Here is a 27,433-nt window from a genome sequence, read left to right as displayed (position 1 = left end):
TCTTTGTTTTTTCACTTTATTTTTTTTTTTGTAACAGAGCATATGTTTAATGCACTTATATTTTCCTGATAGCCTTCCTGGCTCCTGAGAACAGATGCATCCTATTTTTATGTAAAAACACAGAATAATGTTTTCTTCCAAGAGTACAAGTAAGCTAGGAAGATCTGTGTAAGGGCTGACTTCTCCGTTATTATGTTTTCTTCAGTTTGTTATTTACATCTGACAGTGTTTCAAAACAGTACCACCAGACAGAAATCTCTCTGCAGGAGGATTGCTTTCTGCCTTTTTACAAATCCATTTGAGGTATTGTCTGCTTCAAAAGGTTTTCAGTCTAAATAGAGAAGAGAAGCATGGAACAAGGCAAAGAAGAGAAGCAGAGAAAAGATAGTGTGACCTCCTGAGTAGGCAGAAGGCTGATGTCTGATTCCAAGGACAATAGATAATCCTATCTCTATTTAATTTTTCTGATGTCTTCTTAAAGCCTGTAAACCACTTTGATGTGGTTTTGTTGACATCAAATAATATTTGGGAAAGGGCATAATAAAAGAGACATTTAATTTTGGTGAGACTGGGTATCAGCCCATTGCTGGTGACCAAAAATTATGAATGTCTGATGGCTATTCAGTAGCTGGTGGCTTCTGTCCAGCTGCCATTTAACACCATTGGCGGCAGCTTCAGTGTGGGTGAAGAGGTAATAGATTCAAAGAAAGCAGCAATACTGACGTCTTCATCATCTCTATTTTTAATCAAATCAAGAACAGCATGAGATAACTGGAATTACTGTACCCTTGGTCCATTAAATTAAGGAAAGATGCTGCATTTGGGTGAACTCTGGTTTACCTTCTGAAATTCCAGCTCTCCAGCTCTAATTTTCAGGACTTACTCTCAACAAAAGTAGCTACTTTTTTTTTTTTTTTCCAGTTTGACCACCTTCTTCAAAATTGTTTCCTTCTCACTTTTTTCTCCCTTCCTGTTTCCCTCAAGTTATCACTCAGAATATGTCAGATGCTTGAAATCTTATTTACAATATCAATTCAGGTGTTAAAGTTTGGTTTTAAAAAGTTATTTAGGAGTTTGGGTTATTCAGTGTGACAGGTGACTATTTCAAGAATACCTGGGTTGATATGTGCCTATTCCAAATGTCAAAGGGAACGTAGTGAGGAATGGATGGAGTAGGTCATGTTACCAAAGACTGTGTGAGGTTCTTTCTTAAATTGTACCTGAGTAAAGAAATTGTGAAACTGCATATTAAATTAAAGCCTAATCAAAACTGTAGATGCTCCCTAAAGAAAAAGTGGATATGGAAATAGGATCTTATGGAAGCCATTCCTAGGTCAGATGCTTGTACTTTTCTCTGCATGTTTAAAAAAAAAAAAAAAAAGAAAAGGAAGTAGAGGTGTTCCTCTGCATTAGGGTATGTTTTCATTTAGTCTGGTGGTTCAACCTTAGGCTCTTATCCAGAAGCAGCCCTCCTTCAACCACCTGACTCCAGAAGGTCTTTTGTATCCCAAAGGAAAAAGCATGACATCATATTGTCTTCATTCACACTGTTACATTCACTGTTATAATTTTTTAGCTGAACTTTCCTATTCATAAGGTACTCAGCTGACTGATTTTATGATAAATATGCCGAAGCAAAAATTTCCTAAAGGCAAGAGCACACACCCATGGGAGTGATGGAGTCATACTGCAGACCCAGGGATTTCCAGATGATTTTTGCTTTGATCTTGGCTTCTTTTTAATTTTTTATTTATGATGTTTATCTTTGATACTAATCAGTGAAAACTTAATTTTCATAATTCTATACTCAGTAACAAAAACAAGGGTTGATAAGAGAAGTCAATTTGGTTATGTTGAAAAGTTTAACCCTCTTAAAGGATGAAAAGTGAAATGCTAAATGAAGGAACGTGCTCAGAAATTGCACTCTGTTCAAACAGACTGATTTGAGAATCCTCATCTTTCTAGTTAGGCAAAACAGTCCAAAAGACAGATTTTCATAAAATCTTATGTGCACATAGATGTTCTCCTGATTAGTACTACATTAAATTAGCAGACAGTTTCATAGATATCAGCTGAAGTGGGGAGGAAAAAAAACCCCGAGAGGCACTGAGCTTCTGAGACTGGAGGAAACAACAAATACTGGTGGATACCAGGGAACTGCATTTTCTAGGCAATCCCCTTTCTTCTGAGATATAAGATATGCCTTCTGTATCTGTGTGTCTGCAGCACTTCTCTGCTTGCTAGTGCAGACATAGGTGACTGGGTTGAGGTGGACGTGCCTGTGTGGGGTTTACAGTCCCTGCTGAGCTCTGCACAGCTTGGGCTACACTGTGTGGCTGCCACGGGTACCAGGGACTAACAAGGACTGGTATATTGGTGCCTGCTGGGATGGGGAATGTATACCTGACCTGTAGGTGATCCTTTCTGCTGACATTTCTGATCTGTTAATCTGTTGATCAGGTGAAAGTTCTGTGTGGGTCTGTCAGGCCTTGTCTTCAGTGGCAAAGGGATGTTCTACTCTTATCTGCTTAACTTTTTGACATAAACTCTACAAAAGATTGAAAATAAAAAGGACAGTTTAGCACCAGTTGAAATGAATGCAGTATCTGGGCTTTTTTCTCAACCAACTGCATGCTAAGGTAGAACCTCTAAAGCCTTGTCTTCTTCAGGGAGTCATACTGAGGGCACTTGCCTAATGTGGTGCTCTGTGCACACTGTCTTTTGTCTTGTTAAGACAAAAATGACAACATGTACAAAAGTAAAATACAAAAGCAGAATGGACAAAAAGGCAAGATACGGTTTATTTCCTAAATATCTTCTAACTACATAATCTTACCGAGACAAAAATTTTGTTTTGGAAAGGACAGTGAAAACCTACAGAAGTAATTGCAGCAAGGTCAAATAGTAATCTCACATTATCTCCTAACAGTTGCTGAATATGACCTACACATGTTGTGACTTGTGAAAATAATTTTTTAGCTGAACTTTCCTATTCATAAGTTGTGGCTGCAAAAAAAAGCCTGCACTGTTCTTTTCCCTTAGTGTCCTCTTTCTTCTTCACACACACTTTTGTGTTTGGCAAACCTCTTTTTTAAACGCACCAAGTTATCTCTGTGTGTTTTATAAAGTGCAATATGCTTGCACATCCATAGGCAACTCTATAGGAGACTGATTTTACTGATTTTATTTGTGGCTTCTCAGACTGGCACTCAATGCTTGAATTAATTTTTTCCTGCTTTTTGTTTCTATTACTTAATGAAAATATGCCCTATCAAAGTTTATTTTTTGGAATGCCATCAAAGTACTTTTTACTTGCAGCATTTTCATTAGTTTATTATCGTAGTATTATTAATAAATATTATCATTTATTATTTATATTATTGTATGAAAACCTATTTTGCATTTATCTCAGTAGATGCTGGTATCCAGCTTTAATGTTCTATTTTATGGGTTTCTCCATCCTCACGTGTGTGCCAGGTGCTGGAAAAGCAAGTACAAAGACAGGTTCTTGCTCTGTTGCACTTCCTCAGCAAGAGAGGACAGTGAGAAAAGGGGTTCACAGCCAAGCAGTTGCATACATCTGCTCTGAGCAGCCACAATAATTTTGGTATTGTTACAGCTTTTTGATACATATTTCACTGGTGAAATTTTGAACTGATAAATCTTCTTCTTAAGGTGATGGGAGGGCGCTGTGTGTTAAACTGAATCTGTGACCCTTGCCATTTTATGAATAAAAGTGACAAGAAGCCTCTTGCTTCACTCAATAAAATGATCAATCACTGCAGTGATTTACCAATTTCCTATGTCTTTATCTACATCAAGGTTCCCTCTAGGAACATGTGCTGTATCAGTCAGTGAGAAATGTAGAGCAGATACTGGATAGAAATGCAGTTTCCAACAAAAATGCATTCCACCTAGAAATGGATTTTAGGGCAATTTAGTCATCAGGAATGCAGTATTATTAAATCTTATAGCTTTTATTCACATATTTGTTGATATGTTTTCTGGTAATGAGCAGCTTATGTAAGAGTGGTGTAATGATTGTAAATGGAGTTCAGGAAGGGGGTCAGAATCACTGCAGTCTCTTCCTGCTACACAGCACCTAATATCACCTCTATTTGCAAATTCAGTCTAATGACTCATAAGCACAGGAAGCCATAAACAAAAAGCTATAAAAGGAGGGCCCCTGGAATGTACTGGGAAAATATCAGAAATTACCATTTCTGTCCTGTTGCAATGTCTGTCTTAAGGATTATATTAATAATATCAGTACTAAGGGTAATATAATAACAGTAATAGCAGTGTATATCTCCAGGTATGTAGAGCATCCAGAAGGATTCATCTTGTATAGCTTTGGAAGTTTACATTGCAGTGGAGGCTCCTAGTAGATTGTTCATCAGGTCAGGTTTAGATGATAGCTTCAGGATGATACAACTTCTGTTGTGACAGCAACTTAGTTAAAATAAAGTCAAGAAAACTACTTCAGATGTAGAAGCCAATACAACAGGTATGTAAAGATTGGTAAAAGGAATTTCATCTCCAGAGCTAATTGCCATCTCTGGAGTTTCCTAATCAGCTCTCTATAGGGAGTCCTTGTGAGCTCTCAAAAATCCTGGTGCATGTTTTATGTACAGGCACCTTTGTATTTTGGATATGGGTAAGGAGGTGAGAAAATTTCACTTAAATCTGCTGAGGGCCTCAATTCATTAATTGTGCTGTTGATTTCACATGTTACATGGTCAAAATAAGCGCAACTACCATGATTTTCCTTTTTAAAGGCACAGTTGAAGAGATCATTCAAACTTAGTTTCAGCACTCTGGATACTCTGATAGTGACAAGTAAGAAATTTTTAGGATTTATGGTAATACTATGTTTTCTCATCCTAAATAGATGCTCATTAACATACATAATATACATCAATACAGAAATATGTGGATAGTTAAATACACTATTGCAACTGTTTGTCTGGTTCCACTTGGTAGCCTCAAGTTTTTGTCTTCAGGACAGAGTCATTGCTCTAGTAATTCTAAAAAAAGCTATTGTTGGAAGTTATGGGGAAGGAGTCAATCTATTAAGAACAGGAACCAGTGCCTAGTGCTACAAGGTGTATTGAAATGTATATGTTATCTTCAATTTGGTTATGATAATAAGACCTAAGAGTATCTTCTTGGTTTAAAGAGAAGGCAGAGCACTAGACCTGTTATTGAGCAGTCTCGAGGACTAGCTCTGTGTGAATAGTAGGAGTTTAATGTTGATTTCCAAACTATGCCATAGGTGTTTAGAAGATGCATTTTACAACTTTACAAGTTTGAGATTCTGATTTTAATTCATCTCATCTTGCTCTTTTCCTAAATTATTTCAGTGATATCAGTAATAAAATTTGATTTTAGCCACCATTGGACAGATCTGTGGCTGTTTTGCTGAATAGTGTATGAACATACATAAGCATGTTTGTTTCCCTACACTTACTACAAAATTTGAATGAGTGCTGATATGTGCAAATCATTGTCCTCTGTATAAAGATATTTAGAAGCCTGGATGAGTGGAATGTTTATCTATAAAACCAGCCTATTTAAATCCAATTACAGCATCTTGTTTTTTCTATAGTTATGCAAATATATTGCACCTGTACTCTAAACAATGCCTTGCACAAAGTGATGTTGAGATTGGATCACTCATAGCACCTAAGTGCTATTGAGTGATGGTCCTTTATCATGCAGTATAATGTGTTTTATTGATGTGTGTGGTGTGGTAGGTATACATATTTCTTCATTGTAATGTGTGGGCCCAGTATTAGCCAGTAAGAACAATGCATTATGCAAAAAGTAAGAAGAATCTTTTAAAAATGCCTAGTGTATTATCCAAAGGAATTAGCATTTGCTAGATTGCCAGTCAGCCAAGTTTTTACACGAGTTATTGTCATTTTGATTTTCGGATGAGTCACTTGCTACATTGCCCCCAAAGGCACCTCATTATGATTCAGTGCACAGCATATAAAATTGCTCAGGCTTTTGGGGCTCCATGGAAAGCGAGTGGGGGTTGCGGTGGCTCAGCAGCGTTGTGAAGCAGCAGCATTATGCTTAATTGACACCTTTGATGTAGCCCTAAGACAGCACCTGCACCTCCCACTGCTGCTCTGAAGACGTCAGCCTTACGCAGAAAAGGCTTCTGCTTATGAATCCTGCATCGCATTCAGCTCACTCTGTGAGCAGCCCCAGCTATCCTTAACTAATCCCATTGCTTCTCAGTTTGGCTACAGCTTGGCTTAGTACAGAGCAGGAATTTTGCTGCTTGCTCTTATCAGGTTAAACAGTCAGATTTTGTCCATGTTAGAACTCATAGAAGGTAAGTCAAATACCTTGTTGATATCCTTAGTATGCAGATATTCTCCTAAGATTCAGAATCTAGGAATCTGATTGTTCTTTTTGTCCTAGCACTTACAAATGTAGACTCTGATAGAACAGTTGCTTGTTGAAGAGTATTTACATGTATATGTGATAACGCTTTGTAGTGTTTCTGTCAGTGCTTCAGTGTGATTATTATTGATAGCCTCTCGTGTGATTACTTTGTAGTAGAATTCTGTCCTCTGCTGGCATTGTTTTGTTAATTTATTGGATAATGTCATGTGCATGTGAAGATGCTTCTATAAAGATAGGCACTGACATATGTGAAGAAACTTGCTTGTTTGAGAGAGTGCTGCTTTCCTCTAAGTCAGACCGGTGGAGTTATATCCAATTCATTTGCCTCCAGAAAGCCCTTCTGGGTTAAGTCTGAGGTGCTGTTTGGGTCAGATAGTATTGCAAAAATCTCTTCAAATGGTTGAGTCCTCACTCAAAAAGTGAAAAGCAGGCAGCTGATTTGTTCTTGCAAGCAATACTGTGTTTTATTTTTAGTGGGCAGCACTTCAAGCCATAGTTAAATGGAATGAAAAGGTTTATATATTTTGTCTTTTAAGGTTAAAAAAGCACCTTGTTCCCCATTACTTTCAGTAATGGCAGTATTTTACTTTCAGTAAAGTACAGGAACAATACAGTTTAAGAAAACATTATCATGTTCTCTGCCATTGACTAAAGTCTTTTCAGGTTTTATCATTATTTGCTTTCACCCTGTGTAAAAAAATTCCTTCATGAGCCAAAAATCTAAGGAAATAATTATTTTTTGAATTACCTTATTTAATGTTTCAAGCATTAAGCAAAAGCAAATAATTCTGTTCAACAAAGATTTAAGAAAAATGTTGATTTAATTTTTTTTTCCCTTAATAATGCCTTGTATTCATTTATTTCAATTTCTTGTCCTTTTAGTGAATGGAACCCCTGGTAGCCAACTTTCTACTCCCCGCTCTGGGAAGTCTCCAAGCCCATCTCCCACCAGCCCAGGAAGCCTACGGAAACAGAGGGTAAGGAAATAAGGAAACTGATTTCTGAGCATGGCTGGGGAGAATCCAGCATAGCCATTATCCAATAGCCTTCTCCCTTCTGATCCCTTGTGTGTATGTAGAGCTGTAGGGTGGAAGAGCCTGGCTACAATCCTTGTGTTTGTAAAACACCCTGAAGTGGAATACAACTGTTCTGTGTCTGTCAAAATGCTAAGTATGCTGAGAACTGGTTTATCCTTAGGGGAAAAAAACAGAGTTTTTTTCTCTTTTTTCACAAAACTTTTTGTTTGTTTTACTTTCTTTTTCTAAATATTTCACAACTGAAAGAAAATGTCAAAGAAATCTCTTTTGTTCCTAACTTGCTGTGGGCATTGTCACTTGCACAACCTACAGACTGCTTTGATTTTGAAGCAAGGTGAAAGAATGCACTATGGAATTTAGCTGTGATATCACAGCCTTGTGCAGTGAAGATACTATCAGCACCAAGGCACGTGTCCATCACTTTCCTGGATGAGAGTTGATAGTAGCTGTAGGTTCCCCCTAGTTATCCTGTATGGAGGAATCTACAGTATTCCTAAGCATCCAGAACTAAGCTAATGCCCACGTTACTGCTGTAACTCTCTGATAAAATATTACTCATTCAACCAAAAAGCTCCACATGCTGATAGAATTAATTTTATCTGTTTAAAAGAAATAAGACAGATGTCTATGTATTTTCTGCTGTTTTCTTAACTGTGGTCAGTTCTCAATGAAAGCATCCCTGAGGCAGTAATCTGTATCTCAGACTTGTTTATAAACAGAGTTCGAACACATGCTTTTTCTGCCTTTTCAGTTTTTAAACAAAGATACAATTTCCGTCTCTCAAAATAAGGGGATTTTGTACAAAATTGGCAGTGCTTGACTTTAGGAGCTAGTGCAGACCTGATTACCCAGATACCCAGATCAGGAATAGCTATAGCATGACACGATTCCCTTCTAGCCTGCAGACCCTTCTTCACATCTGATGTATGCCAGGGAGCTGAGGAATGGTGCATGTCCAAGTCTTCCCTCCATCTGGGATACAGCTATCGGTTTCTGCCATGACTTGTTTACAGACTCAGGGCTGACTGTGATCTTGCAGTGTAGGGACAGCCAGTGAGCAGCAGCTCGGAGCCTCGGGGTAGTGTCATGGTTTTCATCATCCGGTACACAGAGAGGAAGGATGTAACTTCCAGCGGGTAAGCTGGTGCTAAAATCTTCTTGAATGCAATGTCTTCCCCACCTGTTTGTTCTTGCTCTCAAGGCTTATTAATGAATCATTAATAAGTCACTGGAGAGGGAACAAAGAGTCTTCCAAATGAATTATACATTGGTGATGTGAGGGCGTCTGTTTAGATGGATGATACCAGTTTACATTGGATTTGCATTTGCAGTAAGGCTGTCTCTTTTCATTGGTAACTTTCCTAAACTTTCTTCTCACCACTGAAGCTTTGCTCTCCACAGTGAAGAAATGTTTTTCTGCTAACGTTTGTGGATGGGTGAGTGGGAGCCATGTGATCAGCACCATTAGACACAAGAGGTTTTCTAGGCACAAGATTTCTGACTTTCAAATGTGAGGAGGAGAGCAGATGGGCTTCTTTTTATGTGTAAGTGTAATAGGATCACCGAGTGGCAGTATTATGGATGCAAAGTGCTATGTAGCAGTAACAAAATCAGACTGCTAACTGTAGAGAAAATAAATATTGAAGTGTACTACAGGATAGATAAGACTAAGATTGTTAGTGAGATGAATTCCCCTCTCCAATATTCATATTCAGTCCTCGTGACTTCTGTAGGGGACCTTTCATGCTTGTCTGGCTTTATTTTAGACAGATTTATTTTTTTTACCTGATGAAACATGGAATATATTCATGTAAAGATAGATTGCAATCGTGTAAAATGCATTGCAATAACATTATTTCGATTACAAAATCAACTCAGAAGTTCAGGGATGGAAACTTAACACTCAGTCTGAGAATTTACTTCATCTGCTTTCATGTTTAGCTTGTGAAGTGAATGAGTTAGAAGTTCAGTGTAAAAACATATGATTGTGTCATTAAAAGTTATAATGTGTATTCCAATGAATAAATAAGGCATTAAGCAGTGCTTGAAAATCATAATTTCCTTGTTAGCAATATAAATTGTGTTCTGTTTAGTCTTAGTACAGATTTTTGTGTCTTTTTATTTAAATTTCACCTAGAGAGGTCATTTTATGTACCATATTGCCATGAACCAAATTTAAACCCAAAATATTTTGTTCTGTCTTCAGTGGCTTCAGCTACAGTGCTGACAAGCCAGTAGCAGGGTGAGGTTTATTCCCTAGGAGATTGCTGAAGTGCTGGTATCTTGTGGTAGACATACAAGGGAGAAGAGATGGATTTCAGTTCCCATCTTGTCCCCTGTGTTGAGAGATGACCTCTTCCTGTCCTGGAGGAAGAGTGTTGGCTGCTGTAGCTGTGAGCTGGAGTTGAAGGTGGTGGCTGGTTTTCTCACTGCTCTGTCTTTCTCTCTTTACCTGCAGTTTGAGGGAGCTACTGCTTTAGAACTGAAATAAGATGCTGGGTCCTGGGGACACCAGCTCAGCTCTGTAATTTGTGGTGTTTTGTGCCTCTCTCTGTGCAGTTAGAGTTACAGGAGTTCCTGTTCTCTCATGGCATCAGGTACATGGGGTGCCCGTGGTAGGTGCTGGGTCTGGAAGGTGATAGGAACATTTCCTCTAGCCTCGCCTGGTTCGCGAATCAATCAGCTCTTCAGCATCCCTATCCATGGCTGTGAGGGAGTTGTAGGCTTGGGACATCATAATGCCCAGGGGTTCTAGGCAGGCTGCCAGTGTTTTTCCTGGAAGTACACCTGAGAGGAGGTCAGGCTTTCGAATCCAGAGGCACCAAAGCAAGATACTTCCACAAAGGTGGGGATTTCTTCCTGGGAATAGTAAAGACCTGTGGAGTGCATTAGGCAGCTTAATATAGGATTTAATCTTTTTACTTACTGACATTTCATCACTCATGTTTTTAAAAGATGAATTCTGGCCTTTGAAGGAAGGCTTTTGATTGATGTGAATAAGGCCAAAAATGTGGCCTTACATACTATTATATGCTTACTGTCTTGTGGTACATACTCAGGAAAACAGTACTCTTGTAACCCTACAGGTAAAATTTTGTACCCTCAAAAGCCAAAATACAAAAAAGATAAAATGTATCCTTTTTCATTTGCATATGTATGTTGGCTGAGTTGTTTCCAGAAATTCAGAAGTCAGTGAAAGTTATATTTTTATAATCTTCTGCGAAACTCAGTCTATATTTGAAGAAAGTAAGATTTGAAAGATTGATTTCATGGGTGTAATTCACGAAGTTGAAAGTGAGCTAGGAACAATTTATCAGCTATCTTAGCTAACTGTCAACCAATTTTCAGCTTCTGAATATTTTAACTAGCAGGCTGTGTGCTATAGTTACTCTTTCATGCAGTTTAATCATTGCTTTATTCTTAAATAGGAAATTAAGATTCTGGGTTTTAAATTGCTATGAACATAATTAAGTTTTGGAGTTTTTTTCCCAGAGGATTAATACATTTGAAATTCAGGTTCGAAATAACAGATTAAAGTGGAGTTACTGTGTTATCCACACATATAGTTACTACTTCAACAGAGTGCAGTTAACTATGCAGACTCGGAAATGGTGACATGGCATTTAGAAAATAACTTAAGTATTTTTTTCTGTGTTCTTAGAGGTTGCAACCTACAGAATAAAAAAGAGTTAGTTTTAAGGTACTTCTTGACTGATTAGACAGGCTCAATTCTATCTATATATGAATTTTTTGAGTTGTATGTAGCCAAGAAGTCTGATTCATTCAGCAATTTTTGTCTTCTTATAAATCTATGCAAAATAATAAATAGATTCTCCTCATAATTTCAACACACACAGGTCTCTGGCTATTTATGGGTAAGAAAAATTCTTTCAGAAAGGAAAACTTTTTAAGACTTTCGAGTATTTAAAAACAGGTAAATAGCAGAGAAAATGACACTGAAATCTGGTGAATGATTTTGCTTTAAAGCAATCATAGAGTTATGAAAAGAAGTGCAAAAATATTCTCTAAATATTAAAATTCAGAAATACCTTATTTGTTAGTTCTAAATGCATAATTTTTAGTTTTTTTAATATTCAGAAGCAAGAGCAGTCATCTGGGAGATACTATTCAAAATTTTGGGGTGTTACCCTCTCTAGAAAATACAAAGATTCTTTTTTCCTGTACTATGTATTAGAAATTCCCAAACTGCATATTCTCAAAAGACATTTTAATAATTAACTAGCTAGTTAGTATTCAGAATAAGATGTCTGTTTAAAATTGTTGTCTTGTCTAGATTGTTTGCAACATAATAGAAATGTATCTAAGATCTCTTTTCACTCTGCCAGTCTAATGTCTTGTAATGTGTGTGTATAGATGCCAATTGGCAGAATACACACAGAATAAGCATTCTAGGTTATCAACCCCCCTTTAAGGTACTTAAATCTGTTTTATATCATGCCTACAAGTAAAATATGAATTTGCATTGTTTATTGAGATCACAGTTGGAAATTTGTGAAGCATTCCATTTAGCTGGTCCTTTTTAGTAGTATAGCTTTCAGATTTGTTCATTTATTCTCTCGGTTATCTTACTGTAGTTAAAAAAAAAGCAAAACAAATCCATTCAAGGTCAACCCAAAAGCTGACTCCATCAGCTTTCCCATTCTCATGTTTTTCTTGTACTTTGTCTTACAGGGATCTTTTGTTGCAATTTGTTCATATGTTCTATATGGAAAGAATCCCCCCAAACATCTTTAAGATATCAGAGAATGGCTATGAGATATGCTGGGCTCTGCCCAGTCAGAGCCCCCTCTGAACCGTCAGATATGCTTAAATCACCTTTAAAAAACGGTGCCCTGTCCTCTACCACTTCTCTTTTTTGAGCTTTCATTCCGTGCAATAGTGTGTCTCGAAGAGGGTTGTTGTGCTGTGTAGGTGGGAGAGGGCCATGTATCATCCCATAGCACCTCTGGCACTTGAGGATTGTCTGATCTGTCAGAGGATCAGAGTGTGTTGAAAGAATGAAGTGTACAGATGCACTCAGACTCTCCCTCTGCTGTCATGAGCTGGTTGCTTGGCTACCGGCAGAAAGAGACGGTGATGGGGGGACAAAGTGTAAAACATGCTGTCTTTTTATACGCACACACACGGGCACAGAGGAGCTGTGGGAAAGGAACACCACTGTCAGTACGACATAGGCAACAGCAGTATTCAGTGTCAGCAGCCCAGGGGTCAAATGTTGCTGGATCCATGCTATATCACCAGTGGGTGGCAAGTTTTTATTACCTTATGCATGGTAAGCACTTATTCTGTCCCTGCCAAATGGCCAAAAGGGCAATACATTCCCTTTGAGATTAAATTAATGTTTCCATGTTTCCCAACCATTAAGAGATTCTCCAGAACAGACAAATGCTGTTTGAATAGTGTTTAATAGGAAAGACTCAAAGAAAAAAATAGTTGCCTCTGAGAATATGTTGTGCATTGAAACTTCAGCTTTATTTACTAACCATCTATCTTTTTGATTAAAAAATAATAATATGACATAAAGATAACAATATGAGCATATAGAACATGTGTATTTTGTGTTAAACAATGTCTTCTGGTCCACAGTAACAAAAAGAATATAAGACAGTTGCAGTGCAACAAATCAAACAGAATAAACAAATCTATACTGCACTTCATCTTACAGGACCTGTATCGCCCACTCTCTTCGGATGATATGGATTCAGTAGGAGACTCAGTGTAAAAGAGAAAATGGAACAATGTTTATGGTTTGTGATTTGATGAAGGTTTAACATTTTTAAAGAAAATAGCTGCTAATTTACAGTAATAGTGAATCGCACAAAAGAGTTTTGCATATTTAATAATAACAACATGGGGCCAAATTAATTCTAGTGTGTGGGGGTATTTTTTGGCTTTATCACTGCATTTTAATGCAAGAATTTGTAATGAATGAGCCATTGAATATGTCCATCAACTCCAGAACAGCATTGTGCATACTTAAAGGCACAAAGATTGGATAAGGTGAATTTAACGCACAAATACATAGTGGGCACATTTATGAATAGCACTATTTTTATCATCGAAGGTACTGATTATATGTTCTGTTTTTACCGTATCTATCTTTATTCATTTTGATATGAACAGTTAATGGGTACTTTGCTTTTACCAACGAATAGGTAAAATGCAGAGAAGAAAAAACCTGCCATATTAAACTGCTTGCACCACGCTGTCTGATCCCAACACGCACATTTGAAACACCCTTACTTTAATCTTTTTATCCAAATGAAAGGAAAGTGAAGAAATCCTGTGTGGTCACAGGACGAAAGTAATTCTTTCAAACCAGTGTTCAAATTCTCTTCACTGCCTTGCCATCCGATGGCTGTAAACAGAAGGGTGTTCACAGGCATTATGAATGTTTTACCTGACGAGAGCTGTTAGTGCTGATCATCCATGTGTTGCAAGCAAATGGGGACAGATTTCTGACCGAGCAAATACGAGGGCCTGCTGTCTAGCAGCATCATCTGACATACATTTGATGACATCTCTTGGAAAAATGTATTTTACCTGAGAAAGTAGTTGATTATATTCACTTATGTTAAGAATGGGAACATCATTTTCTATTCCCTATAAGAAGACATATTGTGCATTTTAAAAAGAAGGCCAAAAGAAATGGTGATACTGTAAATCATCCTCCTATTGACCTAATTTTTCTGTTTTCGCAGTATCTAGAGGTGCTCTTTTTATACAGCATGAATATGCAAAACTCCTTTAGTGTTAAAGTAGGTCATACATTAGAACCAGTTGCTTAACAAATATCTACTAATTTTCCTTTGTTTTCTGCTGCTTTATTGTGAGAATCTTAGTGTATTTAATTTACATAATAGCAATATTTCCCATCGTACGTTGTATTAAAGTCCATAGTAGTGATCACACACTTTTGCAGACTTATACCTTTCCTTTAATTTTGTCAAATACTAATAATTTAAGAATTAGAAATCAGCGTGTTTCTGATTCTCAGCAAAAATCTATAGAGGTTATATTTTTGAGCTATTTAGTGATGATTTAATATATTTTGAAATCAGGAAAATTTACTTAATTGAAGAAAAGGTTTAGCTGCCACATGCCAACTTCTAAATGTAGTGAAATAATTCCTTTATATTGATTTGTCCATATAAAACTCAGCAAATGGAAATTGTTGGCATGTGATGTTATGGCTTTACTGGATCAACATAATTTTCTTTACAGAGGATGTTTGCAAAAGAAATAAAAGGGCAGCAGAATACAAAACTTACCTTCTCTGTTTCCAATATGTGGTTCCAGTATCACCTGGAGGGAAAGTCATTGGTCTGGCAGGTTTGCTGAAGCAGTCAGGTCATTCCCTTTTGAAATGCATGTTTTGCCATTCCTGCCTCAGACTTCAATCTAAAACTGTTCCCAGCCATAAAAACAGTCCATCCCTCACCCCATACCATAATGCATAGGCTGCCCTGTTCTACTGAAAAAGTTCACAGCTGTGAAGTTACTTGCATTTTTGGTTGTTATGAGGGAATGTCTTTGCAAAATGTATTACTTGGTCCTGATAAGGGCATATTATATAAAGGTGCATTGGAATCAATTTCCAAACATTCAGGCAACTAGACCAGATTGAGCAAAATACTTACTGACATTTTAAAAATTGTTTTTTTCCTCTAAAGAAAATAAATTCCAGGAATTTTATTTTCCCTCCCTTCTCCCATATAGGCTACTGCTGCTTTAGGCAGTTTATTAAGACTGTTCTGCACAGGGAGTACAGATTGCCAGCAAACCTGAATCCCACAGCTTTGCTTAGCTGTGGAAAAGAAAAATGGACCTTATATCAGTAATTGTTATCATAGTGAGTTCTCCATCAAGACTGTTTTAAAAAAAATTATGCTAGTCCATAACATTTAATCCTTTCAACATATGACTTGTATTAAGGGGCTATTCAGGGGCAAGACGTATCATTAATATTTCATTTTAGGAATGGAAGTCCCTTAGAGATTGAAAAGGTACACTGTTTATAGACTTTGAGATCCTTTTTTGTGTGGAATGTAATTCCCATTATACATGAGCAGAAATGAAATGTTTCTTTTGAGCAAGACCAGAAGGTTTCAGTTTATGGGTGGAACTGAAATTGTGTTCCTTGATGCTGTAATTCTGCTTGCAACAGCACAGGTTTTAGTTTGTTCCTAGATTTCATCAACTGCATTAAATAATAGAATAGCTTAAGCAACTTTATAGTGTTTGAACCTCTAAAAGTTCTCTGTATGCTGCATTATTTGTGCCTACTCCAAGGTGATTATGATGTAGCTAAAGAGTCTTGTATAGATTGTGAAAGCTTTGCTTCCCTTTGAGCTTTATGAATACTTGTGATTATTTCCCTAATGCTTTCTGCAACTTTGTTTCATTTTGTTTTTTAAATCTCTTTTCTTCTTTTGTGCAACAAGCAGTTCACATGTGAAGCACAGAATGTGTATGTTTATATTTACACGCACATGCACACATACATAGATTAATGGCTTTGGAACCCATGCGCTGTTACGTCACATTTGTGACTTTAAACAAATAAATGGGGAAAATGTTTTAACAGGAGGATGCTCGTCTGGTGGGAGTCACTACAGCTCTGTTAAAGTTGGTGGAGCTGCACCAACCATTACTTGCTGAGCAGCTACCCCAAGGAATTCTGTACAGTTTTAAGAGACCACATCTATGAACAAGGGCTAATTTCAAACTGAAAACCAGAAGTTAGTGGCAAGCCCATCATTAACTCAAGGTGGGAAGGATAGAACCTTACGCACAAATACATACACACACAGACAAAACATTAATCCTAAACTGAAAATTGAAATTTGAATATTGGAAATGGTATTCTTTTGACATGTTCAGTCTTATGCCTTCTCTTAAATGGTGCTGTTCTGAAGTACATTAAGTTATGCAAAATTAGAAGTTCTTTTGTTGAAATAATAAAATCTTTAGCATTCATTATGCAATGTGAAAATTGCTTCCCAATTTGTAAAATAATTCAGAGACAGAACATTATATGTAATTATTTTTCTCTTCAGTTCATTTTCACAGGGCATATTTGGCTGAATGATAAAAATTCTGGGGTATTAATATTGTGGCTATAAATGTATATTACAAGAAAGGATATATAAAGTTCCTACAAAGCACCCGAGAAGAACAACTGGATTGAGATTGTGTGGAATAAAAATTGAGATAAATAATTGTGTTTTCTTCCGCAGCTTCATAATTCACACTGCTGTGTGAACTTTATATAGTGCATACATTACAAAAATGCACTCTGAATGTAAAATGAATTAACAATAATATAAAGAACCTCTGATCAATCCAAGTTTACTGTTTCTGTCAAAAATGTAGAGAAATTAACAGACAGAAAATCTTTATGGTGCTAAATTACCTCATCACTTGATGAATACATAGATTAATGTTGTCTGTGCTTTTTTTTATATCCGGTTAATGGTACGCAACCAAATACAAGATCGGTTTTTATTTAATCTTCACTTTCAGCTCTATCTGCTAGTGACAAGAGCTTGTAACTATGAGTGATGAAAAGTAACTTTGCAAAGCACAGACAGCAATACCTTTACATGCAGAGCAAAGCAATCAAGTGGTTGTCCCTCTCTTTGGAAATGAGTGTGCTTCCCCCAGGAAAGCCCTTCCATCCAGAAACCGGGGTCTGCCGAGCAGAGCTGGGGCTGCTCTGAGCTGTGCTTGCTGCCATGACAATTTTGGCCGGCTCAGCTGGCCTGTCTCCAGCTGGCAGCTGCCCCCAGGCAGGCAGTGGGTCCGTGGGTGACACCTGAGCTGTGTCCGCGCAGGGCTGAGCGCGCGCTTGTGCTCCTGCGCGGTTCTGTTTCTGTGTCCCTGGTCGCGCATGGTGGTTGTCCTCCCGTTCGCTCCAATTAACCCTCAGCGGTGAAGTGTGAAGAAAGCTGTACTGTATTCAGCGTGTCCTTGTTGTCTGGTGTTATATGGGTAATTAGGTTGTGGTTTGCCCTGCAATACAGTGTTTTGGAATTTGGGCTCTAGTGAAAGAGGAGCTAACAATGTTTGTGTTAAGGCCTCTTCGTTTTCTTAGTTGCACTATGATATTGTAAATATTGGCACATTTACAACATAAGTTTAAGATTTTACAAAGTTATGCATACAATTATTTTTTTTAATGAAAAGTGCTTGGATATTTGCTTTTAAAAATATACCATTTTTTGTATTCATGTGATGCAGGAAACCAAAAAGAAAGCTGTTGATTTATCAACAAAACATGTAAACCTTGCAAAATAAATACCGATGAATGTTTTGTTTCTTATAATCAGCTGACGAAAATCACCTTCATTTTTGTGCCATTGTTTCATCATACTGTATTGTACTTGTGTTTCATATTTGACCATGTCATCCTGGTTGCAATTTTGCTAGATTTAACATTAATGTAGATTCTTGTAAGTGATGTAATAAATATATATTAAAAATACATACTGTTCAGAGAATTTATTTTGGAAACATGATTAACAGGCTTTAATTCTTGCAGTTGGTGTTGCTTGCTCATTTTGGATCAACATTGTCCATCTAGTCTTAGTGTAAGCATATGGGATTCATGCTTCCTAATGGGTTACTTTACACAGTAGATGCATTCAGTGTCTTTTCTTTAGCAATAAACTCAGGGCTTTAGTGTGCAGATAGAAAAAATGCTTCAAGGAGGAATTTGGTTTGTTGTGGGTGTTGTGAAGACAGTAAATATAACTGCCTGGAATTGCTTATGGGTAAATTTGTGTGCACATGATGGGCTAGATTTGAAGCCTGAAGTGGGGAATTAGTAGAATATCCAAAGCAAGGTACCAGCTCCCTACCAACAGCCTGAGCCCTAGCAGCACTTCCCCTAAGACAAACATTAGGGAAAATATGCTTGTGAAAAGCTAATAGTACTGAAACATACCTGGTGTGTTTTAAAATAATACCTAATTTTGTGATACATTTTTCCACTCTTTAAAAATGCATATCCACATATCCGTAGCCTAGTTTTATTTCTTGTTTGGCAGGGATGGGGGAAGAGAGATGTTACAAATTCTGACATGTCATCTGCCAGCCTGCTGCTTCAGCTGATGTTCCTGGAGGAAACTGTGGGCTTGATAAAAGTTCTAGTTTTGAAATGCCCTTGTTTGCTGGTAAATAGTTCTGCCTAAAAAAGGTGTAGACACCTGGAAAGGAAAAGAATATGAGTGAAATGGGGAACAGTAAGAAACAAAATAACTGAGGTTTCTGTCTCTATCAAGAAACAGTTAAAAATACCAGGAGAGCTTTTAAAATACAACTAAATAATTTAAAGTGAAGTGGTTATTTTGCTGTGCCCTTAATGAGGTGAAAGAAATAAGAACTCCTTTAGGTTGGTAGCTTTTCAATTTTTATTCTGTAGTTGAGTAGAAAATTTTACCTGTGTATAACTTTAGAAGAGGTAAAAGGAAACTTTCACATTGCATCACATGTAACTTTTAATGTTAACCTCAATAAGGATACAAAAATGACAGTAATAACTTCCGATACCATAAATCTGATATTTCACTTTTTATATCATCAATCTTTTCTGAATGATGTCAAAGGGTGAGTGAGCCTAGAGTGAATTATGGCTCAACTTTGGAAGCAGCTGTTAGGAACTAGTGGAGGTTAGATTTATATTTATTGTTAAATACCATGTAGGAAACAATATTAGTCTTTCTGAATTGTCTTGTTACACAAATCAAATGAGTGTATAAGCATCCAATGCTGCAGCTTAGTTAGGAGATCTTAATAAAACAAAGTGCTTCAAGCTTGCAAATTTAACTTCAGTCTGTCAGCTCCATTCTGTTGCAAACTCTCCCATTTGTCACTCTATCCCTCAAAGAAGAAAACCAACACAAGACCCTGATAATACGCCAGATAATTGCTTGTGTCATTTGAACTTATCTCTTCTCCAAGCTGTGTAAATCCTGAATTGCATAAATGAACAGCCACAAAAAAATCATTTCCCTGTGTAGGGCCTCTCTCAAGTCAAGTGTCTAACAAAACAGGGCAGGATGTAGAATTGTGAATAAATTTGTAAGCAGGTTTGCATACATTTTTTACTGTTCCTTTCCAGATGAAACACTTTATAAATAAATTTGAATCTGATGTGCCAGTTTAGTGCAGTGTCCAAACTGGAAAACAATTGCATCATTTCTCTTTCGATGATTGAACTCCATTAGTTTCCATTCTTTCAGCATGAAGATTGTGGATTTCATGTTTCTTCATGAAGTAATTTTTTTGCCAACTCTGTACTGTTTACATGAAAACTTTTTTTCCCTGACTCAGCTGACTGTGCATAAAAATGTAAGGTTAAACAAAAGAAAATCAAAAACATTTTTCACTGGATATAGTTGGGAGAGGGAACTTCCGTGTAACCCTTTACTTCTCTGGAAGTTGAATAATAAAAAAAATCCGTTTATCTTCTTCAAAGTTACATCAAAATGTATTACTTTATTGTTTTAAATCAGCTGTCCTCTGCTTTTGTTCTCTTGTAATGTACCATTTTGCTGTTCATTGACTCACTTATTTCTTGCTTAACACTGTTAAGTATTATGGGAATTTTTTTGTCTCCTTCAAAATCTTTAAAAGCTAATACCTGTACTGGATGATTGTCTTTATTTTACCATTATTCACGATCATCTTTATGCAAAGGAGCTGAGCCTGTCAGGAAGCCATGACAGCTGCCTTGCAAAGGTTGTTTTATAACCAGACTGAACACTAGTATGGGCTCCAAAAGAGGTGAGCGTGGGGGCTAAATGCTTAGTTTTGGTTTTAAAGCTATTTTTTCCTTACTGAGTTGAACTTCATCTTACACATATTACTGATATGCTTATCTTTTTGTATTTTTTTAAAGATTCTGTAGAGTTCTTTGGAGTGGGTACATCTTAGGAGGCATAATTTAAAGACATTAATAATTCCCTTCTCCTGAGCCTCCTTCCTGAATTTACACTTTGTTTACTAATTTTAATTCTCACTTCATTAAGACAGCTTCTAAAAGAGTAGAGCTTTTCATGGGATCCAAACTTAGCATTGCACCTGTGTGCTTTTCTGTTACTCACATTTCATCCAGATGCTTCCTTCGTACTGGAAAAATACAAAGGAATCTATTGTTGAGAGACGTTGTAGACTCCACATGTGCTAAGAAAGGTTTTGAGAGGTTTAGAAAATAGAATGCAGTGTTTGGGGTTTCAGATTCAGGAATCTGAATTGCACTAACAAACTTTCTAGTCATACTTATTTAAGTCTCTTTTCATAACTGCTGGCACTAGTAGTCCACAAGAATAATTCCTGCTGTTTATTTGGAACGGGATTTTAAGATTAATTTAGGACAAAGGTGAGTATCAGGAGAGAGGAGACATTACAGTAATTTTTATTTTGCTGCTTTTTTTTTTCATGAATTTAGCACAGTTTGCACTGAGATAAATCTATTTACCAAACAGTTGCAAAATAAATCTCCAGGTGAGAACATGGCTGAAACTCTATAGTGCTAATGTTTCCATTCACATCAGTGAGGTGTGTGGTGTGCTGGCCATCTGTTATATAAACCTGAATAGGATCTGAAATCCTTACACCAAAGACCTGATTTTTTTATGCTGTTGCTTTTATGAAGGTGTGCCATAAAACTGGCCATGTGCTGGCAACCTGTGCAACTGGACCCCTTTAAATCTGCGTGAAAGCGATGACATTCCAAGCACCTCAGCATCTCTTAAAATTAAACCAGCTAATTACATTAAAGTCTGTGTGTTGAAGAGATTATACTCTTGCTAAGGGTTTGTTTTCCCCCTCCCCATCTGCAAGATCCCTGATGGGGTCCACATCTGTGAGAGCAACAGTGCGCACGACAGACTGCCTCACGATTGGCAAGCCAACTGGAAGGAACGCTGAGACCCACAAGGATTGCTGGACCCGCAGGGCTCTCAGCTTGTGAGAACAGCCAGCTAATTAAAGGCTAAATAAATGAAATCTCTTTCTAGCTGAAGTAAAGATAAATAAATAAATGCCTGTGTGTTGTTGGAGAGGGCCGAATAAAGATGAAAATATTTGAGTCATGTTTATCATTTATCCAGTAACATCTCTTTAATTGTGAAAAGGGTGCTGCCAGCAGACTTGGTAAATATGTGCAAATGTCCACTTCCTGATTTATTTTCAATCTGTTCTTTTAATAGGAGGGGTTCAGCAAAGGTAATGAAGAGTATGTTTTGATATATTTTTCAATAATTACTTAAAGTTTTATAAGTCTCAGTGTGTATTTTTAGCACATCTTCCTAGCTACTGCTTCCTTGTCACTAGCAAGTTCTGCCTCCGTGCCAATGCTTCGCAGGCTGATGTCACCAAAGGGGCTGTATGCTTTGTTGGCAGACTAGTGGTATGTTGTATGCTACTAATGCATTATTTCAGTTCTTCTGTTAACAAATAACATTTTAACCTTCCCATCTTTAACAGTGCCAATAAGAAAAGAAGTAGAGCCACTTAAAACGTCAGTATGAAGTAAATTTTTTCCTTTAAAATTTTAAATTTTCTGTGGGCCGCTTTTTTTCTCAGTCTATTAGACTAAACCTAGGTTAAATACATGTTTAAGGAGTTTGCCCAAGACATATTTAGGAGTCAATTTAATTTCACTCATGTGTAGACCATTAAGATTATTTGTATTTAAATTGGAGCACTTGCTAAAATGCTTTGTTTAAATGAGCCTTTGAAGATATCTAGTTTTGGAAGGACTGAGCAATTGCATTTCTCAGCTAAGCCTTAGTTTAAGGTCCTTGAAAAATTCAGTCCTCAAATAAAAATTTGAATGTCTCTAGGTACCCATTCTGAGAAGATGTGGCTGCTGAGTTAGGTCTTGATTTTCACATCTGCCGTTCTCACAGATGAGAGCAATGACTGCAAGACTGTAAAGAAACCACCAGGATGCTTGAAGGAAGCTGCAGTGCTATGCAGTCAGCAGCCTTGACCTGACATCTACTTAAAAGTGTAATCTCACTATTTAAAGTGAAAAAAAATGAAAAAAAAAAAAGTAGCTGTTAGATAATCTCTTGAAAATCTAACACTAACCTTTTTGTGATTGTACTCCTTAAATGTTGTAATGATTCATTCCTGATCATAGAAGTAATAAATATTAATCATGTTTAAATTGTAATTCCTTACAGAAAATAGTGTGAGAGGGAAAATTAGTATGAAATTGAATGTCTGTTCTAGGAAAACAAACACAGCAGAATGAGTAGAGAGAACATGTTTTTCTGCTTATTTTACAAGCAGGACTGTAAAGGAAACAATTCTCTCATTACATGTGTACAAAAATAGGCTTTGTGACTGACTTCTCCAGGCATGAGAACTCCTAGCATTTCCCCGTTACCTTGATCCACATCTGCTCATTTGTTCAAAAATGAACCAGAGGTAAGTTTTTATTGGGATGTCACACAGAGTTTAGTACAGGAATGGAACATATATAAACACGTCCTGACCATGAAACAAGAACAGCAGTATCTTAGCAAACTGCATAAAATCATTCAGTGCTGACTTCTGTTGTCAAGAGGCAACAAAAACAGTCCAAAAACTGATTAATGCATTCTTCAATTCTGGTCAAAGCTCAGAAGAATTACTTGCCTGGATGAAAAGAGGGAGCTGGGGTTGATTAAAGGAAACAAGGGCAAAGAATCTCATGGTAAATGGGATGTGCAAGCTCTCAGGATTTTTTAGTGAAAAATAGGCCAAGTTCAGACTTTGTCTAAGTCATCTGACCTTTGTTGTGGGAGAAATTAAAAGTTATTCTGTTCAAATGAACTCAGCATACTGGCCAGATTTTAAGTCTGCTGACTGCGTTTTCCCTGGCTTGGTACTCAGCAAATATCCAAACTGCTGGAACTTCAGTTACTCTTGCTCCAGTCATGAACTGTGTTCTGCAGTGTCAGACAAAAGAAATAATTCCAAAATAGTTGTATTTAATTTGTAAAGTGGATTGGCACCAAGATTGTGGGCATCTAAATACCTTGCAGACACTTATAAGGAAGTGATAGTGTTAGTTACGTGAAGTACAGCCTGCAATCTATGTATTATACAGATTGAAGAAGATAATGAAATACCGCAGCACTTTCAGCATGTGAATGATGTGAACCCAAGAAAGTTTTAGTTTTGCAACTCCTCTGAATATTTTTCACTTAAGTTGTAATAGGAGAACTGGAGGAAGTGCTTAGTTTGGCTTTAAGTTTGAAGGGGCACCATTATATTTGTAGCTTCTTCTGGCTTCCTCTGAAGATAGGAAATCCTGAAGATGAGGTATAATTGTTTTGCACCACAAGATAAAAGTTTTGGATGAAATCCAGTCCATCTCAAATGTCTGTGTAGCTTCATCCACCTAGATGCATGATGAAGCAGTTTTCCTAAAGTCTGTAGGTTGAAGTATGAAGCAGGTTTCCTAAAGTCTGATAGATGTTGATAGGTGCTTTGGAAGGCTTCCCTGGTGAGATCCTGCCTCCTACACTTCTGGCATCCAAGGTGGGTGGCTACAAGTTTCCTTTGAGGGGCCACAGAGACACCACCCTCCCCCATTAGCTCTACAGACAGGACAAGAACTTGAAATGGAGCAGAAGAACAGTCACTGCCTCAAGTGAGCCGCCCCCATTCAAATGCTCCTATGAAGCAGCAACCATTATTCACCCTGACATTTTATTTTGTCCATACACTGCCATAATGATTTCTCCCTTTTAGAACAAAACTGGGGAAGATTTCAACAGAGGGAGGTTTGTAAAATTGAGGAATTCTGCCCATAACACAGCCAGCTAAAGCCTTAGGATCCTCTAGTGCCTGCTGAGAAAATAAGGTCTCTAAGAACACGGTCTCCAGCCTGCAGAGGGCATATGGCTCCTCGGTTTTCCCTGCCAGAATGTGTGTGGAATAGGGAGAAGCTGTTGGAGCATACATCAAAGTATTCTTGCAGGCACATTGCTTCACTTGGTGGATCAAGGATCTCTCCAATAATGTGAGGTTACCAAAAGTGTAATTTCAGTGGATGAAATTGGACTCTTCCCAAGGGTCCACATATCCATCCAGCAAAGTAAATACATACTTTACATAGGGAACACTGAAGCCTCTCCAGGACATGTGTCCAGCAGGAACATGCTGTGGGTACTCGTACTTCTTAAAAATCATCTGTTTTCATTTGTGTCTCCATTTCCAGAGCTCCCAACACAGTGGCTCCTCTACCTCATTAGCATCCACCAAAGTTTGCAGCTCTATGGATGAAAATGATGGCCCTGCAGAAGGTAACATTTGGAGCTGACATTTCAAAGCAGTCAGTGTAGTGATAACAGCAGCTGTGTAGGAAGTGAGTCATTCTTCCTGCCAGAGAAGGTGGGAGCATTGCAGGCTGGATGATTTTCTGTTAGGAACCTCCTCAGCCTTAGCAAACCAGTTAGGTTCACTCTGGATCAGAGTTGATCTGGACATCACTCTTCAGAGATATTTTTATTGCGGAACACTTGAGCCTTTATTTCTGCAAGCAACACAGTGCTGACTGGCTTGTTTCGGTATTTTTGTCTCATCTGCCACAGTACTAAAGAACACACTGCAGTCCTGGGTCTTTACTCAGAAATGGATAGTCCTACTCCCTGCTAAGGCTTTGAGCAAGTTGGCTAAGGGACAAGATCTGCTGGAGCACTGCTGGCTCACATACACATCTGTGTACGTGTGTGTCTATCTGTGCTCCTGTTGGAGAATAACTCTTCATGCTGTCTGTGCATTCAGACAAACCCCAGCCTCCTTGTGTCCTAGCATTCCTAGCATTCACTTTTAATACTCAACTGGAACAAAGGACAAAGTAATACACAGTTAAATGCACTGTCTTAAATAAGAGTGTAAACACAAATCACATTCTGAGAGGCTATTTTTTTACATTACAATATTTATATAGTCGTTTGCATCAGCTGCAGTTTACAGTGAGCTTTTAGAGGCATGTTAGTTATTTGTAACACTATTTCAAATACATTTAAAAATAATAGTACAGGAATGAGCACTAAAACACATTAAACTACAAGCTTCTCCTATGCTTAGACACTGTGTAATGCAATTTTACCTAAACATCTGGTACCCAGGTTGCATGCAAGGTAGTATTATTGAGAACATTTGTTTAAAAACTAAATATTTGATATTGGGGGATGGGGAGAACTAGCACTTAGCACATGAGGAGTTTTATGGATGTCTCAGTTTACAGGATGTAATAAAATAAGTGCTTGAGTGTTGGACTTCTTTGGTACATATATTTAATCATGCTGTGTCAAGGAGTTCCAGCCCTTTTTGGAGGCTGGTCTGCGCTTGTGCAGATCACAGAGGCCTTTTCGTAATTAAAAAAATACAATTTTGGTTATGTCTTGGGGGCATATTGCAATGGCAACTATATAACACTCAAATGGTGGTATGTTTGAGCCCCCAGAAGTCTTATTTTTCATTATTGTATCTGCATGAAACCTGCTGAGTATATACAATGTCAGCAGCATGGTTTCACTGTACAGTAAGTGAGACACTGACTGAATGGTTTCCAGGCTCCTAAACTGTGGACTTAAAATGCATGTTATGTGCAACATCTGTGTTTCCTTCACTAACAATAAAAATGTACTAATGATTCTTTCAGAAGTGTTGGAGGAAGGTTTCCAGGTTCCAGCATCGATAGCAGAGCGATATAAAGTTGGGAGGACTATAGGAGACGGAAATTTTGCTATTGTGAAGGAGTGTATAGAAAGGTGAGGAGGATAATACACTTATTGCTGTAAAAAATAATTATTAATGTCATGCTTTTTCCAGATCGTATCTTTACTTGTAGAATACAGAAATGTAATAAGGTAATGTCTCAATTCCAGATGGAAAAACTAATGTCCTCAAATTAAAAAAAAGAGTGAGTTCAAGGGGCAATCTATGAATTTTATTCTTCGTGGGGTATATATGGGTTTTTTCTGCTACACGCCACGTGATGTTACCAGTTCCTTGTGTTAAATCTCTCTTGTTGCACTGAAATAACATCTTTTCTTGCAGTATGTTCTTGCAATGCTGCTTTTACATTAGACAAGTGGAACATTTCGCATACAGCAGCACTCTGTAAAGATATCAGGAAGTTCTCTGTTTGGGGTGTAGTGGCAATGGTCAGCACAAAGAGGTAATTTTGGATCAATCTACTCTGCCATCTGACACTGAGGTGTAGTCTCTTTCTTATTTATTTTTAATTTAATGGACATCTAACTCCTGCTTGCTGCTTTGTGCCGTTATATTTGCTCGTTCCAACTTTATGACCCTTACTGCAGACACCAAAATCTAACTTCTTCAGTGACCTTTACTGCTAAGAGGTGAAAACAGTCTTTAATTTTAGACATCCACTCCAGATTGGAGAAGTCACAAGTCACCTCAGTTGTCAGTGTTGCTGAAAATGTCCAGGTTGACATCTTCATGGGTCTGTTTCTAAATCTGTTTAGGCTTGAACCTGCTCTGCCCAACCTTAAGAGTGTAAAAATTATGGAACCAAGGAGGAATGCTCTAAACAGAACTGTGGTTGCCTTTTAGTGGTATTGTTAAAAATAAGAGACTATGGGACATAAAAGACAGAAGGTATTTCACCTATATGTGAAACAACGTAGGATTGCTCATGTTAGTAGCAGTGCAGACAAACAAAAAACTGCCAGAGCTGGAGGCATCCAAAAGAGAGAGCAATAGAGATGTCAAGGTTTGAGAATGAAATTTCATCAGATAAGTTTTCTATCCCCTATTACCATATCCTGGAGAGGAGACTCTTACAGAGGACTATAACTTCACCTTTGGGCTCAAAGAAAAAACTGCTCTGTAGCCTGTAAGAATATGATATAAACCCTGGAGAGTGAGATTAAATCTCCTGACAGACAATGATAAATTAGCTTGGCTGGTTTTAA

General features: G+C 37.5%; 1 protein-coding gene across 4 annotated transcripts in view; it reads left to right on the top strand.

Moving 5' to 3' along the window:
• DCLK1 (doublecortin like kinase 1) overlaps window positions 1-27,433 on the top strand; it is a 237,884-nt gene that overhangs the window by 161,096 nt on the left and 49,355 nt on the right. For 2 of the 4 annotated variants that reach the window (XM_058800587.1, XM_058800588.1), the window contains exons 6-8: window positions 7,303-7,397; window positions 24,703-24,787; window positions 26,152-26,260. In XM_058800587.1, the coding sequence (XP_058656570.1) occupies window positions 7,303-7,397; window positions 24,703-24,787; window positions 26,152-26,260 (289 nt within the window). Of the gene's footprint in view, window positions 1-6,259; window positions 6,347-7,302; window positions 7,398-13,143; window positions 16,700-24,702; window positions 24,788-26,151; window positions 26,261-27,433 lie in introns of those variants that run through there. The other 2 variants (XM_058800589.1, XM_058800590.1) reach the window with 2 other exon arrangements.

The sequence above is a fragment of the Ammospiza caudacuta genome, chromosome 2 (genome assembly GCF_027887145.1).
Source record: "Ammospiza caudacuta isolate bAmmCau1 chromosome 2, bAmmCau1.pri, whole genome shotgun sequence".
Classification (NCBI taxonomy): domain Eukaryota; kingdom Metazoa; phylum Chordata; class Aves; order Passeriformes; family Passerellidae; genus Ammospiza; species Ammospiza caudacuta.
The sequence above is the reverse complement of the archived record's forward strand: the minus strand, read 5'-3'. Positions and strand labels throughout refer to the sequence as shown.